General features: G+C 42.8%; 2 protein-coding genes across 12 annotated transcripts in view; both read right to left on the bottom strand.

Annotated features, from left to right (window-relative positions):
- ndrg3a (ndrg family member 3a) overlaps positions 1-2,485 on the bottom strand; it is a 33,273-nt gene extending 30,788 nt beyond the window's left edge. For 3 of the 4 annotated variants that reach the window (XM_069156708.1, XM_069156885.1, XM_069157019.1), the window contains exon 1: positions 2,316-2,485. The gene's annotated coding sequence lies outside the window, so the exon portion shown is untranslated. The remainder of the gene's footprint in view (positions 1-2,315) is intronic. The other variant, XM_069156793.1, reaches the window with a different exon arrangement.
- Positions 2,486-3,431: 946 nt separating this feature from the next.
- phf20a (PHD finger protein 20, a) lies at positions 3,432-15,495 on the bottom strand. 8 transcript variants are annotated; one of them, XM_069156156.1, is made up of 17 exons: positions 15,350-15,495; positions 13,166-13,272; positions 12,226-12,397; positions 11,739-11,823; positions 11,384-11,484; positions 10,677-11,265; positions 10,485-10,535; positions 10,116-10,385; positions 9,682-9,876; positions 9,408-9,503; positions 8,652-8,807; positions 8,118-8,299; positions 7,925-8,024; positions 6,226-6,421; positions 5,613-6,054; positions 5,016-5,196; positions 3,432-4,803 (listed from the first exon to the last, which is right to left on the bottom strand). In XM_069156156.1, the coding sequence occupies exons 2-17, from the start codon at positions 13,246-13,248 to the stop codon at positions 4,661-4,663; spliced, it is 3,042 nt and encodes a 1,013-aa protein (XP_069012257.1). In that variant the 5' UTR covers positions 13,249-13,272; positions 15,350-15,495; the 3' UTR covers positions 3,432-4,660. The 8 variants fall into 8 exon arrangements, with proteins under 8 accessions (XP_069012257.1, XP_069012084.1, XP_069012172.1 ...); XM_069155983.1 differs by lacking the exon at positions 15,350-15,495 and adding an exon at positions 15,200-15,280; XM_069156071.1 differs by lacking the exon at positions 15,350-15,495 and adding an exon at positions 15,200-15,280 and having other exon boundaries at positions 11,384-11,460.
- Positions 15,496-17,458: the final 1,963 nt, after the last annotated feature.

Below are 17,458 nucleotides of genomic sequence, written 5' to 3'. Positions count from 1 at the left end.
AAGTGTAAATTGTAATCCCAGCTAAAAGGCACCTTAATAGTGTCATTTCTTAATACTGACATTCATTTTTATTTTGCACGTACAGTGTTGATGCGATGTAAAGTCCTGAGTTGTTGCATTCAGCAGCCTTTGTTTTCACTCTGGTGAGTTTGTTTGAATTCCTTTGAGTGGTGAATCCCACCACAGCTTTGAGGAATAAATAAGTGTGGCAGCTTCATAACAAATTGTTGTAATAAAACATATAAACCCATTTTAAATACTTACGCATTCAGCGTAATGTCTTCTACAGATTTCAACAGCACAGGACAATGCATGGATTAATAAACAACTTTTGACATTCCCATTGGTTAAGCAGCAGGTTTTCTCTGTAATAATCAACCAGGAGCAAAGCACCTCCAACAATATGGCAATAAACCTCTCTCCTGAAAGACTGGCCCACAGAACAGCTTACAGAAAGCAGTAACTTGTCACTAGCTTGTTATCTACTGGAGTTTCCAGTTGGAACAAAAGTCTCAAGAAAAAAAATGTTGTGCGTGACAACAAAATCCTGGATGTCGCTTGTTGTGTAAACTCCATCCAAACCTGGCTGACCACGTGGTTGAGAGCATTGTGGGAGATGAACAGGGTTTTGTATTGGCAGGAATCTAGTGATAAGATATTTCACATCATAATAAAGGGGTTAAGAATCAATATATTGCGATACTGTACACTAGAAAGGCAATTTTTGTTGTTAAAATTAAGTAGAAAAATGTAAAATACCAAGAACATGCCACATTATGGATAAAATCTGAGTAAAAATAGTTTATGCAAACAAAGCAGTAGGATTTGCATTTGCATTCATCACAGTCTCTGTAACAGCCAAAATCCCAGTACTGCTTTTTTGTTCAGTCTGATAAAAGGAATTGCTATGAATCTTTGAATGTAAACTATTAACTAAACATCAATACCATGTTTCTGAGGGTCGTTACAGTATCACAAAACAACCCTCAAGTGTATCGATAATTTCTTACGCGCCTGGAAAACTTGAGTTTAACACCACTAAACATATTACATTTATACTCGTTAGCTACCAGAAATAAGGCTTTAACATACAGATAGTTTATCTGAAGTACTTAACACAAAGGTCACAATGACCTTCTCGTGGTTCATTGTGTTATTTAATCTCCTAAAAGTAAAACGACTCTAATACCCTCATTGTTCCGGACAGCTTTGCTGAGGAACTGCAGAGGACAGCCTGGTTTTCAAACACACCCAAAGCTGCTGGTAGTTTTTTTTTTGTTTGTTTTGTTTTGTTTTTTTTCAGTATGGGGAAACACCTGATGCCAACTCTCTTCACACTCCCCCACCTGTGTGACCTTCAGCATGCTCACAAGTGACATTGTCATCCATCATGTGATGTCTGAACGGTGCAACACCTGCATCTGCAGCATTTGGATTGAACTGGGTGATCATGATGGATCTGCCAAGTCTAGACTGGGACATGGTTTGGAGAGAGAGAGAGGGGGGGGGGGGGGGGGGGGTACAAAATAAAGAGCAATACCCTGACACCATGAGAGATGGCAAGCCAGATACTCAGCACGCAGCTGATTATATTATTTTAACTTAAGTTTCGCAGCTCAAACTCCAAACAAAATGAGCAGAAAAATCATATAAATCTTCCTATAAGAAAGAAACTAGAGGCACGACTTGTGTTTTATTGTACACAACAAGTTTATCACCTTGTTTTTACGAATATCCTGCCCTCACCTGTTAGCGCTTCTTCCTCCTGTTGGCTGGTTTAATGTGCATCGTGTCAATACGCGAAATTCATAAAGCTGTGAGCTAAGTCGGCTAACATTTCTTTAGTTTGTTTTACGACATCGTGACAGGCCTCGTCGTGTTACACCGAGCTGAAACCTCTGTTGTTATTACGCAGGTACGAAATGTAACAGAAAACAGGGCAAAAGCAAGAAGCACTGCTCTGACGAAACGAAGGAAACCAGCTCCGGTGTGAACGCAGGCGTTATGTCGCATCAATGAACTCCATTCACTTCAACCGCAGTTTGTTTTTTTTTTCCCCCAACTGGACTGACCGAGCCGTCGGCTCTCCTGCTGTTTAACATGTGGTTTTAATTAGTACATAAAAGCTCCGTCGCTGCTCTGACAGCTGCCGCTATCCACGGAACAAATAACTGGACACGGAGACAGCAACGCGAACAGGTTGGGGTGGTGGTGGGGGATCCAGCGAGCCGAGATAATCTCCTTGTGGCACCGGGCACATCTGTAAGGGACACACGGGGAGAAGCTCCGACGGAAACACGAACATCATGGCTTACCTCGTCGGTGAAATAAGTACCTGGTGGCTTCCACTCAATTCCTCGCCGGGTATATTGGTGAATATAAACGGTTAAATGTTTTTTTTTATTTTTTTTTATTTTTTTTTTTTTTAAGTGTACAATACACGCTCCTCTTCACTGCCGCCGCTTCCTCTGCCTCAACTAGTATTTCACTGTGAATCTGGGCGGAACTACGCGCTGCGGCGCAGCCACCGCGGAGGAGCCAATGGGAGGAGGCGGTACAAAACACAGACAGGAGGAGGAGACAGGAGGTCTCACTCTGCTCCGAAATACTGGGAATAACACTCGGCGCCGATTGGCACTGGGAAACTAAATGCATACGGTGTGCGCACAACCCTTCGTACCGTGACTAACTATTATGTTTCCGTAGGTCGTATTTCAGCTCTCGGCCAGAGGAGCTTCAGTCTTCAGTGACTGAAAAGGCGGACAGCGCATGCCTGCCGAGAGGAAACGCCTACTTTTGATGGGAAGGAGGTCAGGTAAAATCAAGTGTATGAATTTCAAAAATGTATTACCTGCCTTTATACCACAGACCACCTTTTGTAATAGTTCAGTCAATCGCCCCCAAATGAACACACGCACACGCTGGTTTTACTGCGTGAGCAATACATTATTTCACGGGCTTGTTGCTGCCTCAAATTTAGGAGATTAACTGATTACAATTGCCATCAAGTTTGCGTTTTCAATCTGATTATGTAACCACACAAATCGGCTATGCCATTAAAACATATTACGTCCAAGTATGCACGCAATCCTTTTTATGTTACAATTTTTTTTCAGAGAAAAGTCCCACATTCAGTTTTCTAAACTGGAGCTTTCAAGTGCAACCAGTGTTCTGCATGTGCAGCTTTTGAGTTGGAATTTCTATGCCTTGCTCAGGGGAATAACAGCAGAAAAGCACTTGTTTTCTGTTTTTTTTCTAGTTCTGGAAACACTCAAACTCAAGCCTTCACTTTACAGACTAGGCCTGTGGGAGGGTGCAAATCAGGCTTACATCAAACCCAGAATGACGCAACTTTTGACTTCACTAGTAGTGTAAATAGATATTTCCAGCCCGTCATACACACGGTGAGAAAAATAGCCGAGATCATGGTCAAGAGTGGTTAATACCAATGATAGTTTATTTTTGTACCAGGAAATCTGTTTGTATTGTCTTGGACATTTTCTCTACTTCTAAGCCAGACATTTACAGTACAGTAGCATACAATATTTGTATTTGGAGAACATTGTCAATCAAGAAGAACACACTTTTTTTGAATTACATATTTACAAACAACCAAAATACTGTAAATAAACGGATGAAATAGTAACAAGGTGAAGAAAAAAACAAACAAAAAAACAGGTTTTCTAAGTAATATTTGTCACTGACACAAGATGCTAGGTTAAGAAGAGACAAGTCCACATTACAGTTTTCAGTGAATCATAGGTCAAATGCTACCGCAACAACAAAGACTGAACTGAAGTAAGGGATGCGGTAATTGATAAACAAACTGAGAAGATTAGTACAATGGTGAACTGACTGTTGGGAAAGAAGCATTTCAACTTAAGACAGAACAGACATCACACTTGTTATAGTCTCGAAAGCTGAAAATAAGATACCTTTGAAATCAGACAAAAATAACTTCACAGTATGGTAGAAAACAAACCCTGGAGAAGATCGGAAACACAACAAATCTGTAGACACTGCTTGTACAGCACTTACAGACTGGATGTCTCCAATTGACCGTCCGTTCCACATTTACAGCAAGAATTTTAACACAGAATGACGTGACAGATGACCAGCAGTGAACTTTGGGACACTGTTAATGCAAAAAAAAAAAAAAAAAGAAAAGAAAAAGAAAAGACCATTCAAAAATGTTTTCACAACAATATTGCAGAGTGTAGGTTCAGGAACTCTACTGCAATTGGAATATAAAGCTTCCGCATGTAAAGCACTGTGTACTGAGACAGACAGGGCAACCTTAAGCAGTAGCTCAGACGAAAGGCATTCAGAAGGTTTAAAGTTGCATGGGAACCACAGAGGTGTAATCTGGTCCCGAAGGATTTTCTCCTGCATTTTACGAGGTTACTTCTTGTGTTTAATCCTGATTTAAGATGCTCACTTCCACACATGTTCATATAAATATTCATACATCACCTCGCCTCACTGTAGCAGTGGACTCCACCACACAGAGGAAACAGCAGCAGAGGTCAGGTCAGAGTGAATGTGCTGAACAATCTACATCATGGACTTGCATTAATATTGTTATCTCTGCAGCTGGAGACCGGTATCCTCCCTCCACTTGCTTCTGCGTGACTGAACCTGCTGCTGTTCTCTGGCGCCCTCATGTGGAGCTGTACAGCGCGATCTGCTGCACCATGCCAAGCTGTGTGAGGAGTCGTTTCATGCGGTGTTTGAGCTGAGGAAGACGTGCCAGAGGATCAGGAGGCTCCAGCTCTCCAGTATAGTCCAGCCAGCTCTCCAGCACTGAGGAGGGACAAGAAGAAGAAGAACCAGAGGTGAGCACATGTCGACGCATGACGGGTTTGTTTTAGCCCACATTGACTCTGTCGAGTGAGTGAGTCTTGTAAAGCACACGCCGCCACTTGAACAGATGGGCCACTGATACAAAAAGGGTGTCATCTTCTAAGTTTGCAACCCCGCTGACGAGACAAACTTTGCTGATTTACAGGACTTACCGTCCAACTCCCTCTCAATGAAGTCCATCCTGTGCGAGACCTCTTCCTGGACGGCATCTATGTGATCCAGCAGGTTGATCTGCCACTGTTGCTGCTGCCTGCTGGTATCTGCAGCCTCTCCAGGGTCCCTTCCACCCTCTTCCCTGTGCTCAGCCTGGGACCACGAGCCACCCATCGACACCTGGAGACGTTCAGGTAAAATGAAACGAGGCTCACTTTACAAACCACTCCAGACTTCAATGTACAAAGGCTGTCTGGTGAGTCAGTTCACATTATTACTGCACATGATGTAAGACGCATGTTAATCTAAGTTATATCATCAACCTATAGCAGGGGACTCTCACCTTTATTGCTCCGAGAGGTACTATGACAAAATGAAAGTGTCTGAGAGCTACATGACATTATAACATTTATTCACATAACTGAGCTTCAACAAACCAGCTGAACAAGCTTCTTTTATGTGAGCAATAACAAATTGATAGTCAACACACACACGTAGCTCGCGAGCTACTGATTCGAGAACCCTGACCTGTAGGGATGGCTGTGTGAAGATTGGTGTCCAAAACGGTACCGACTATTAACAGAATCTACTCCCACCTTGTTGCTGATGCCTGATGATTTGGGCTTGTCTGTCTCCAATAGGCTTCCGTAGCGCTGCTCCCGTTCCAGCAGCTCCTCTGTGCTTCTCATGCTGTCCCCCAGCTCAGAGCTCTGTCGGGTCTCCACCACCAGTCGTTGCTCCACCGCCGGGTAATACGCCCGTGGTTTCTGGTAGCAGTGTTCGCTAGTAATGTACGAGTCCTGGAAGGATGGGAAGGGAGAGGAGGAGGACGACGAAGAGGATGTGGCCGCTGTAGCGGCACGGCTCAGTTTCTCCAGAGCGTTGGACATTAAAATCTCCCCTCGGCTCATGTCCTCATCAGGAGTCACAGGAGACGGAGCTGCGTTGCTGCTCCGACAGGAGTCGGAGCCGATCCGTGACCTCTCCAGATGTTTCCAGGGTTGCCGCCACAGCTGCAGGTCAGGGTGACTGTTGTTCCTGATAAGCCAAAGGAGAAAAAACAAAACAAAAATCAGACCACTTTTTAAACATTAAAAATAAAACACAGCCGAGCTGGTTTGATCTGAAAAATTCTGTTTAACAATCTCTTCAATCTGGATTTGACTTGTACAGGAACACACGCCTCGCGACCAGCTCTCGTGTACTCACTGTAAGACGCTCATCTTGAGCTGCAGTCCGTTGAGGACCTCCAGCACGTGGTGCACATCCCCCAGCAGCTGGTGGGTGGTGGTGATCTTCTTGCCGTTTTGGTGAGAGTAGTTCTCTTCCAGGAATGACAGGCCGTACATGTGACCATTGCTCAACCACTCACGGTCATACCAGTAGCGCAGACTCTGCCTCTGACCTACAAGTGATCAAAATAAATGTTATCCAGTGAAAGAGGTTTTGAATGGTAAGCCATAAGTGAAGCCGTGAGGAGAGCGAGAGTCTCAAATGTGCTCAGCTGGGTCCTCCTTGCTGTTCTGGTTGGTTGGGGTGTCACACCTTTCTGGGAATAATGGACTGTATTCCTTGAGACGTGGAGAGTCCATCTATAAAAACAGTGTTCACGCCTACAGCGGGCTGTACAGCTGAAGACACTAATGTCAGCAAACTAAATCAACATAACATACTTGTTCTCCAACTCCTAGTTTTACAGGTGATGTGTTTCACTTGCTGCAGCAGTTCATTCCTCCACCTTGGCAATGTTGGCCCACTGCAATATCTTCAGTCATTTTTTTTTTTCTCCCTTTAAGGCTTTCGCTAAAAACAGCATTGTTCATCCTGCAGCTCTTTAATTCTACATTTACTGTGGACACAGTTGTGCTCTCCCTAAATGCCTGGATCATTTAGTTCTCATTAATGCTAGAAAAAAAAAAAACAGTCAGCAGTGTTCAGGTCAGGGTTCAGTACGTACAGCACATTATTGCTAATTCAGTTGAGGCAAAAGGCCGTCTGCAGCACAAACATCCTGTGGTGCAGCTGTTTTAGGATGTTATGGGACTTTTACATGAGGCCCAATCGACAGCTTGTCTCATCTTATTCTTTTCTCATCAGTACAACTGAAGGTATTTTATGGCCCGTGTTTGCCATAAAGGAGCACAGCTTACTGTGATCAATAGTAAACGTTGCCATCTTTTCGCAGGAAACAGGACATTGTAAAATGTAAGAACATAAAATCTGAGTAGAAATCAGTGTTAACCATGATGTCTAATTCTTTTAAGAATGTTGGTGTTGTGTCATATACTTGGTCAAAATTACTTTGAGGTGTAGTGCACATTAGAATCAGAATTCAAAACAGCACAATTATACAATGCGCTGGCTAATAGTTATTTTAGGACAGCGAAACAGAAACATCTATTATCAGTAACTAGTTTCAATGTTATATTAGTATCAGTGTTTTTGGTTGACAAAAAGGAGATGGATAACAGTTACAAGTATAGCTCGACAGTGATATTCTTTTCAGTGTTACTAAATAAAATCCAATTATGACAGGGACCGGTAGCTGTCGAATGCGGTTTATATGTTGGGTGGAGTTTGGATTTGAGTGGTAAAGTTATAGACTCAGCCCTGAGTGCAGATTAAATCATCAAAAACACTTCTGTTATACAGGACAATTAACGAGAGGTATTGTGATAGAAATGTAATCATTTAACGAGGTAAATGAATAATCAACACAGGGACACAAAATAAGAAATTTTATCGTGATTTACTTAAATCCTGCTTTTATACCATCCACTAGATGGCAGATAATACTTCTACTAATGAAAAAGGAATCACCCAGTCTTCCCTACCAAATCAGTTCTTCGATATTAACAAATTTGATTGGTGACAGTCTTACGTAGAGAGCGTGATGTTTCTCCCTCACCTGGTGGGTCTCTGCAGATGTAACAGGTGTATCTGTCTGGAACATTGTCTTCCAGCAGGCCCATGCAGGTGCCATGCTGCCAGCACAAACAGTCTTCACACTAACAAAAAGAACAAACCGGTTTTACACTTGTACAACCCAGAGATTTCATGCTGAAACAGTCACAGCCCGAGACAAAACACGACCAGCTCACCTGAATCATGAAGTCATTCTCTTCCTCCACCTCACAGATACATCGCACGATCTCTTGGTCATTGGTGTCTGCAGCGCCAGAGTCCAGACTAAGAGGCGGCGTAGTGACGTCCAAATCCACGTCAAAGTCGTCGTCACTCCACCCGCAGCTGTCAGTAGACCAGTCGCTGATGCTGTCCTCGTCTACAGTGACAAACAGAGACGCTTTTCAAGTTATAACCAGGATTCAACTGAATAAACTTTCAGCGCAATTAATATTCGTTAACAACAAAATGTAGTCAACTACGTGAGTCTTAATGAATGTTTGTGGATTTTACGATGAAGCAAGCAGCAAACAGCAGCTCAGGATTCAATCAACCATGAGTTAAAAATTTGGCCTTGTGTTGTGTGAAACAACATTTGTAGACAGATGATGCAAAGTAGATAAAGGTTGGCAGCATGATGGATTGAATCCAAAGGGAATAGAAGAATGTAAGGAGAGGAAGCCAAGTACGTTCACACACACACACACACACACAGTCATAGAGATACCCACCATCCACATGTATCTGCTCTGAGTAGCTGTATCCGGGCCTGCTGGGGTAGGACTCAGGCTTGTGATTGTGTGAGGGGGGGGGTTTGAGTGGCAAATTCAATTTGGACTGAAGACCCAATACTGAGATGTCAATATTCTCCTCACTACCTGTGTAGTCTGTTCATACAGGGAAGGGGGGGAAGCAGATGTAGAACAAAAATGTCAGCTTTGAAAATGCTAAACACACGCCCATCAGGAAGTGACAGAATGTGGCATAACAAACATTATGGACCAATTATATACTCAAGAACAAAATTTGACAAATCCACGTGGCCCACGTTTTAGGCCTTTGAACTGCGAGATAACCAATCAGAGGGAGGCAGCCGATACATAAATCTGTGTCCATGCCAAACACACTCGTGTGAACGCCAACCAGGAACAACAGAACAGTGCAGGATTTGTGTTTGGTTCACTCAATATCAGCGCCACAATAAAGTCGGGCTGTTTATGACCAGCACTGTCATATAAAAGAGTAAAAACGAGCTGTGACTAGTTGATAGATAAGAAATTGAGCTTTTTGATTGGCATAATGCAGTAAAAGAGGCCGGCAACAAATGTTACACTTCTCCCACACACAGAGGCTCAGCCACCACACCAGGAGGAGTGAATGGAGGACTTGATGCATTGCAAGCTAGCCGTTCCCACAATGTCACAGTGAGTGCACATGCAGAGTAGCAGATATGTGACGCAGCCCTGTGCCAGGGACCTGCTTCTTACCAGACTTGGCCTTCTTTTTCTTCTTCTTCTTCTTTAGTTTAATGCGCAGGAAGTCCTTCTGTTTTGGTTTCTCTTTCAGTTTGTCTTTTACTGACCCTGGGGACCATTACAGTGACACGAGTTAAGCCCCATGTGAACACAAGACAAGCAAACACTGCAGGTCACTATTCTAGAAGCAAAGCTGTACTTTATGAAGGGAAGCTAACAGTGAATGGAAAGACTCTACGTAACACAACGCGATCTCTCAAACACCTTTTCATTGCATCATACTGACCAATGTCAAAGCCACTCCTGTCCAAGTCCTTGTCCTGCATCTGGCATCCGTTCCTGTCCAGCTGGTTTTCCTTGCTCTTCTCCCTCAGCAGTGCCCTCTGTTGATGGCCCTGGGTGTTGACTGCAGGCGGGGCTGATGTGCGCCTGCCTGCAGTCTTCACCTCACCACGGGGAGCTGCAGCAGCTCCAACAGAGTCTGAGAAAGATCACAGGGCAAGTGTAAGCTGGAGCTGCAATATATTTACAATTCAGCTGTTTTTGGAAGCGTGTGATTAGGAATTATAGCATGTTATGATTCAACATTTCTCATCTTGTCGTCGCAAGACATGCACTTGATGTGAGCGCTGTAGAAATAGCAGATGACCCAGTTTATTGGAAAACTCCTCCTCCGTCACTTTCATTGGGACAAAAAAGTGAAACTGGAGAGAAACTCACGCATTGAGGCAGAGATGGTGCGCCTTCTCTTCGTGCCATCCAAACCGGCAGCAGTTGACTGTTTGTCAGAGGCCCTGGTCTGGACACTCCTGGTGGGGCTGCGCTCCCCCTCCGGAGGCTGTTCCTCGCCATGGTAATATTTCATATGGTAATGCAGCAGCTTTGCCTTACGGAATGACTTCGTGCAACCAGGAGCGCTGCACTTGAACGGGTTGTGGTCAAGGTTGATTGACAGGACAGGGGGAGGTTGGTTTTTGATGACTCGGTACACTGAAACGGGAAACAATTCAAGTGAAAGGTGTGAAGAAAGTGCATAGCAGAACGCAAGTGTTGACTGTATTTGTTTACAGAGTGTTGGGATGTACTCACAAGGTTCTCTGCTGAACCTGTTGGGGTTGTGGAAACCCTGCTTCCTTACCGCTATCAAAGAGGAAAGAATCAATCTATTAACTCTTGAACATAAATCTAGACACTATGTGATATTAACTGCATTCAGTTATTACTTTTCACCATCCTACAGAGCCACTGACAGTTCTGCCAATTTATTTCATTAACACTTACGTTTCACGGGTTGGGGAGGCGGCACGTCCGCTGCAGGCTCAGAGCTTTCTGATTGGACGTTTGGTTTCTGCTCCACATCTCCATTGGATTCTGTGGTTGTCATAGTGACAGACACTTGCTCTGTCTGTGCTGACATCTGAGTGGGCAACTCTGTGTATGGCTTGGGTGACTCTGTATATGGCTTTATTCCACTCTGTTCCGTTTCCACCTCTTCCTTCTTCACCTCTCCGTTTACGTAGCACGTTTCCTCATTTTGCTCATCGCCTTCTTCCACTTTTACTCCATTTGTGAGTCCTGTCCCCTTTTCTGCATCCCTGGGTTTGTTCTGGTCCGCTTCCTCTGTTATGTCCTCTTCCTGTTTGATAGTGGGTGCGGCCTCTAGCTCACCATTTGTTTTCTTGTTTGCCATCCCCTCTTCCCGCTCCTCGTCCTCAGTGTTGCTGTCCTCCTCCTGGTCGGACGTGCTGCGTCTGGCCCGCTTGTTTTTGGGAGCCCCGTTCTCCTGAGGCCTTCTGTCTCTGCGGTTCGGGGCCCTCCTAACCATGTTCCTTTCAGAGGACCGAGACTTTCCTCCACCAACACCACCTCTCTGTCACCAGGATAAAGAGGAAGTTAGAAAACAGGAGCTGAAAATGGCACCAGACATGATTGACCAACGCTTAAAGGACAATACGACTAATTATGGATATTTATGATCACTAAATTACCTCTTTAATAAAAGGCTTCACATGTATCCCCTTCACTGTCTGGATGACACCATCATAAAACTTCACAGTGTAGGATGCTGGAGGGGATGAAGGAGAACACACTAATGGAAAACAACATTTTACATATATTTTAGTCACATAACAGATGAAATTGAACTAACAATGCTTCAGTTCATGCAAGTAGTGTAACTTATACCCTTATTTAGAGTTCTAATTGGTTCATCTTAAGTCATTTACTATCACTGAATGACATCTAAATCTAAAGTATCATAGATACATTTAAACATTTTAAGATAATTATAACAAAAAGGTACTACTATTATTATTATTATCGCCTTAAGTTATTGATACCCACCATCTTTATTGACGGAAATGACTTTAGCGGGGTAGAAACGGCAGTCAGACCAGCTGGCCAAGACCTTATCATTCACATGAAAGCCCTGGAGAAAAGGGACATGTGATCTAGGACATACTGTACATTGGAAGTGGAGCTGTTGAATGCTAAAAAAAAAAGAAATCCTTAAAATGACAGTGCTTGAAGTTTACGTGCAAGTGAAAGCAGCAGATAGCGTTTAGCTTAGCTTATGCAAATAAGTAAGTAAATAAATCACAAGTATCATGTTTTGCCTCACACACACACACACACACACACACACACACACACACACACACACACACACACACACACACACACACACACACACGTCAACAACCTCTTCATGCAGAAATGCACAGTGGAGCAAAAGCTGGAGAAGACAAGATACCCCAGAGGTGGTGGCTTAACTTCCAATTTCTCTCTGCAATAAAGACCAAAGCAAGCATGAACAGTATTCTTAGCTTACAGGCTCAGTAGCGTCGTCATGCAGGCCCTGCCGCCTCAGCTGAATTCTCTCTACGGGTCTCAGGTAGGGACTTGTCCAATCAAACCACTCGTCGTAACGGTGGCTCCACTGCCGGTAATGGATTAATACTTTCTCATCTTCGTAGTCGATCTTCTCGATGTTGGCAGCATACCTGCATGAGGACATTCAATAATGCATTACTGGGAAGGGGAAAGAGAACGGCAATATTACTTGTTCAAGTTCCTGATCCTTTATCGCAAACATACGATGAGGATGTCAAGTCAATAGAAATGAACCAAACCTGAAAATGTCCCCATATAGAACAATGAATCATGAGACACTGTTTTACTTGGAGGATGGTGTATTGATAGCAACTACACCTTCTGCACTACAATAACATTACAACCTCCAGAAACAGTGTGTTACTCAGCCATCTCGTATGTTGACCTTGTTTGGCCTTTAGCAACTGGAGGACCAATATCAACTGTATTCCTATATATAACTGCGGGAAGAACATTAGAATTAACATGTAAAAAGTGCTACTGGCCCATTTAAAAGCCTGCTCCCACAGTTGTGATTGTAAAGGCAATATAACTTCGTTTTAATTACAGAGATTTTTTTTGTAACAATGAATCTTTATTTTATTTTATGTATACTAGAAAGTTTAAATGAATGCATAATATGATTTCAGAGTCAAAAGATCATTTTTGTAGTCCTTCATGATTAATCCAGGTCAAAGTTGAGCTTGGTGGACACATGAGAGCACACACCCGTTAACGAGCTGTTTACTGACTGAGAAGCAGTGATGCAATCAAAAGGTCCGAGCAGCTTTCTTCACTCTTTTCTAACTAGCGCTAACCGGGCGCAGAAACCTCTGGAAGGGAGGAAGTGAAGTGGACGCTAAAATGGATGGAGAGGAATGAGCGAGGCCATGACTCACCAGTTTTTGAGGCTGTCTCTGGCCTCAAGCTGAGCTCCCACCTCAAATGTTATCCCTCTTCTGTTAGGGGGCGTCTTACTCATACTGCCCACATCAAGGCTCCCTTCCTGTATATATACACACACATACACACACACACACACACACACACATACACACACACACACATACATACACACACACACACACACACACACACAAATCAGCAAATATACCAATAAACACTACTCATATGACCTCGGTTATGCTTCAAATAGACATATATTATGTCTAACAAAGAACAAAACACACGTGACTATCAAGGTCTTTACAGACAATACTGCAGTCAGCTTTGTGTGTCTCAGTTTACCACTAGGAATGATTACACCAGAAGACTGTGGTAAAAAATCACTGATTTGAATCTGAGCAGCCATTTTAGTGTTGAAAAGCAAGTAAGACACCCCCTTTATGCCAGCAGAACAATAATGCTGTCCAGGCTGGGAAAAAATATTACCACTAAAAACATACTCAAGCTACAGATTACACATGTTGTAACATGGTGCAGCACTGAGTGTAGAGTGAAAACTGACATATAAAAGGTGAGCCATGCCCCTCAAATGGTGGTGGATATGTAGCCAATACCAGATGTTCAGCAGTCACTAGTTAAGGGAGCATGGGTGACTAGAAATGACCTCACACAGATTCCCTTGAGGATCTTTATCCAAATTACCAACATCAGTGTTATTTCATCGACAAGGCAGATCGAGAGAAGGCACAAGAGAAAACAAAGATCACTCACTGTAAGCCCCCACTACAACAGAGAGACAATTATGCACCAAGCTGGACTGCCTTAACAGCATATTCTGTTTAAAATGAGTCCTTGACTATTAAGTCTTATTCAATACAGGCTGATGTTCTGTCCTTTCAGCTGTAATAAAGGGCTTGGTGGAGTAGGATCATCGTAAGAGTCGTTCATATTAAAAAAAAACAAAAAAACCAGCAGCATCCTCCTGATAACAGCGCGCCTTTAGTCATGCATTCAGCACGGAGAACAGATTTAATATCGGCGACCTTTATTATAAAGAATTAAAAGATCTACATGATATATCGAGGGGTCTTACTTTTGTCCGGGATACAGCCGACTCGGTTCATCATAGCGGAGCCTGTCTGGAGTAATAACTGGCTTTCAGTGCAACCTACAAACCGGATATCTTCTCACTATCCGGCCCACGTGTTTTCTGGTCAGCCGATTTCACGTATAGACACAATAGGAGACAATGGCAAAGACTACTATGATTATTCGCATGTTACACGTGGGTTTCTGGCACGATTTCACAGAGCGAACAAGGACCTATTCGGTCAAATACGCGATTTAAAATAAAACGAGGTGTTTTGTTTTTTTATGGTCTGCACAGAGAACCAGACAAGACGACAGCGACGCATGGTAGGCGCAAACCGAGAGGTCGAGTCGAGGCGCAGATTATTCTTGTCTTAAAATGAGGTTACAAGAGGTATATTTTGTTACGATTACTCGATCCGGGGCTGAGATTTTTAAACGGAGAAAACGCGACCCTCACAATTTTTTTTTTTTTTCAACCACTCATGTAATACCTTTCACAATCATTTTAATACAGACAATAAAGCATGAACACTGGCAGATCCAAGTGTCCCATTGTTGACCACTTCCACCCCCTATTGCCACTTTATTGTCCGGTGTTTTATAACCAGTGGGCGGGGCTAAATAGACCCCGACGTCAGTCATTTAGATAAACACGACTAGTTGAACGAGTCCGAGAGGGCGGGACGCTCACATCTGATTGGCCGCGCAGCTGTCACTCACACAGCTCTTCGGGGCCTCGCGCTAGGCCTACTTTTTCAGACTTTTCCTGCTGTGACCGAGCGGCGAGCATCAAACTTCTCCAACTGAGAAGACAAAGACATTTCTAAGCCCCCCCACCCCCCACATCCAGAGCAAAAGCAGGCGGGCACCAAAACACGCCGGTTATTAAACATATTCAACGATGAAATGTACTAACGTAACATGTTGTTACCCACTTCGTCACGTTTGTTTTGAACTCCAGAAGCCGACATGCGGCATCACACCGTCTGCGCTGTTGATGCATCCACCAACCGGGCCTCAGTCACGATGTTACTGGACATTATGAACTCCGAAATGCAAGGGTGGATGCGATTTGGGCTTCCTACCTGTTCTCCAGTCCCTCTTTGTCCGGTTGGGTGCAAAATGTGCTGCGTAATTCCTTGAAAGCGCAGGTACCGCCGCCTCCGCCTGTATGCTCTGGATCACGCAGTTGAATTTCTCCCCCGTTGCAGTCACCATCGGCGCGGGCAGTGTGGCGCCGCAATGCGCATGCGCGCTCAACGGGCCTAAGCCCTCGTGTTTCTCAATGAGACCTTTTATCTCCTTATAAATGCTAGTGTGTTGCTTTTAAATGTCCTATTTGTATATTTTCGGTAAGTATTAAACTAGCTCAAATTTAAGAAACAAATTCGATCATTATTATAAATGATGAATTTAAGCTGATAGATAGGCTTCTATCTATCTATCTATCTATCTATCTATCTATCTATCTATCTATCTATCTATCTATCTATCTATCTATCCATCTATCCATCCGTCTATCTATCTGTATCTGTCTGTCCGTCCGTCCGTCCGTCCGTCCATCCATCCACCTATCTATCTATCTATCTATCTATCTATCTATCTACCTATCCATCTATCCATCCGTCTATCTATCTGTATCTGTCTGTCCGTCCGTCCGTCCGTCCGTCCATCCATCCACCTATCTATCTATCTATCTATCTATCTATCTATCTATCTATCTATCTATCTATCTATCTATCTATCTATCTACCTACCTACCTACCTACCTACCTACCTACCTACCTATCCATCCGTCTATCTATCTGTATCTGTCTGTCCGTCCGTCCGTCCGTCCATCCACCTATCCACCTATCCATCTATCTATCTATCTATCTATCTATCTATCTATCTATCTATCTATCTACCTACCATTTCAACAAAATATTTGCCTATTTCAGTGGTAAAGCAAAATTTAATATACTTACTATACTATTTTAATTTTAATTTCACAACATTTACTAACTGAATTTAAAATGGGTGCAAAATATTAAAACACAACAAAACTTAAGCCGGAGGTCCTTCAACCGTGCTGTCATGGTTACGGTGCCTGGGCTGGCAGGTACATGATTACACCAGTGACAGGTGGCAGTTGACAAAAGGAAAACCAGCTGGAAATTTACACATTAGATGAGTGAGAATGATGCTGTTTGGCAGGCTGGGGAGAGTCTTATGCCTGTTCGCTAATCCTTTCACCTGTGCAGTCACAGATACAAAGGAGTAATACTTTCATAGGTAAATGGACTCAACTGCCTTGTGAAAGTTGTGTGTCCAAAGCTCACACAATATGCCCTTTTTGTACAAAACAGACAGCAGAAATGGATGCTTATTATCTCGGGGGGAAGATAGCAAACACTGCACACATTTAAAAGGCATTTTGTAAAATACAGACCAGACAAAACCTGCTCAAAATAAATCCTTTAATTTTAGAAAAATAGAACCAATTTATTGCTCATAAGAAATTATATAATGAAAGATATATATTTTTTTTAAAGGGGATTATTATTTGATAAGGTATATTTATCTTCAGGTTTTGAATTAAATTGAAAGCTTATGTTTTTAGTTAACTTTAAGAAATTTGATCCCATGATATGCTCTAAATTCTGTACACAGAATATAATACTTTTAAAATGGTAGTATGGTACAGTCCACTAATTTAACCATTATTCATCAATGTTTGCAGAAAAACCTTGAATTTGCACCCGAAATGAAAAGTTAAGGTCCAAATTAAGAAACACAAGTAATGTTATTTTGAGAATTTGACCCCCTATAAAATCTTAAACTGTAGAATACTAAGATTTTAGATGAAATTGCTACGAAACCTAAATACAAAACAATCACAATCATGCCACTGATTTCAGTGGTGAGTATATCTCAGATATTAGAAATTCAGCAATATCCAACCCTGTTTGTGTTTGTTAAGCTGTTTTGTAATTGTTTTTAATCAATCAATGTATGAAGGGCCTTTTTGCCGTCATTGATTAATAAGAAATATTGTAATTCAGGATGAAATCTTCAGGAGACATTCTTCTGCGACGATATTTCAGACTTTGGTCAGAGCCTCATATCACAGGCCTCCCTGCATGTTGTTCCTCCTTTCTCTCTCATTTCCCGTCTCTCCAATCACTATCAAAATATACACAAGACTATCTATC

This window comes from Embiotoca jacksoni, unplaced genomic scaffold, assembly GCF_022577435.1.
Source record: "Embiotoca jacksoni isolate LCO1_2020_lvr unplaced genomic scaffold, fEmbJac1.0.p SCAF_1, whole genome shotgun sequence".
Classification (NCBI taxonomy): Eukaryota; Metazoa; Chordata; class Actinopteri; family Embiotocidae; genus Embiotoca; species Embiotoca jacksoni.
This window is presented reverse-complemented; position numbering and strand designations above follow the sequence as displayed.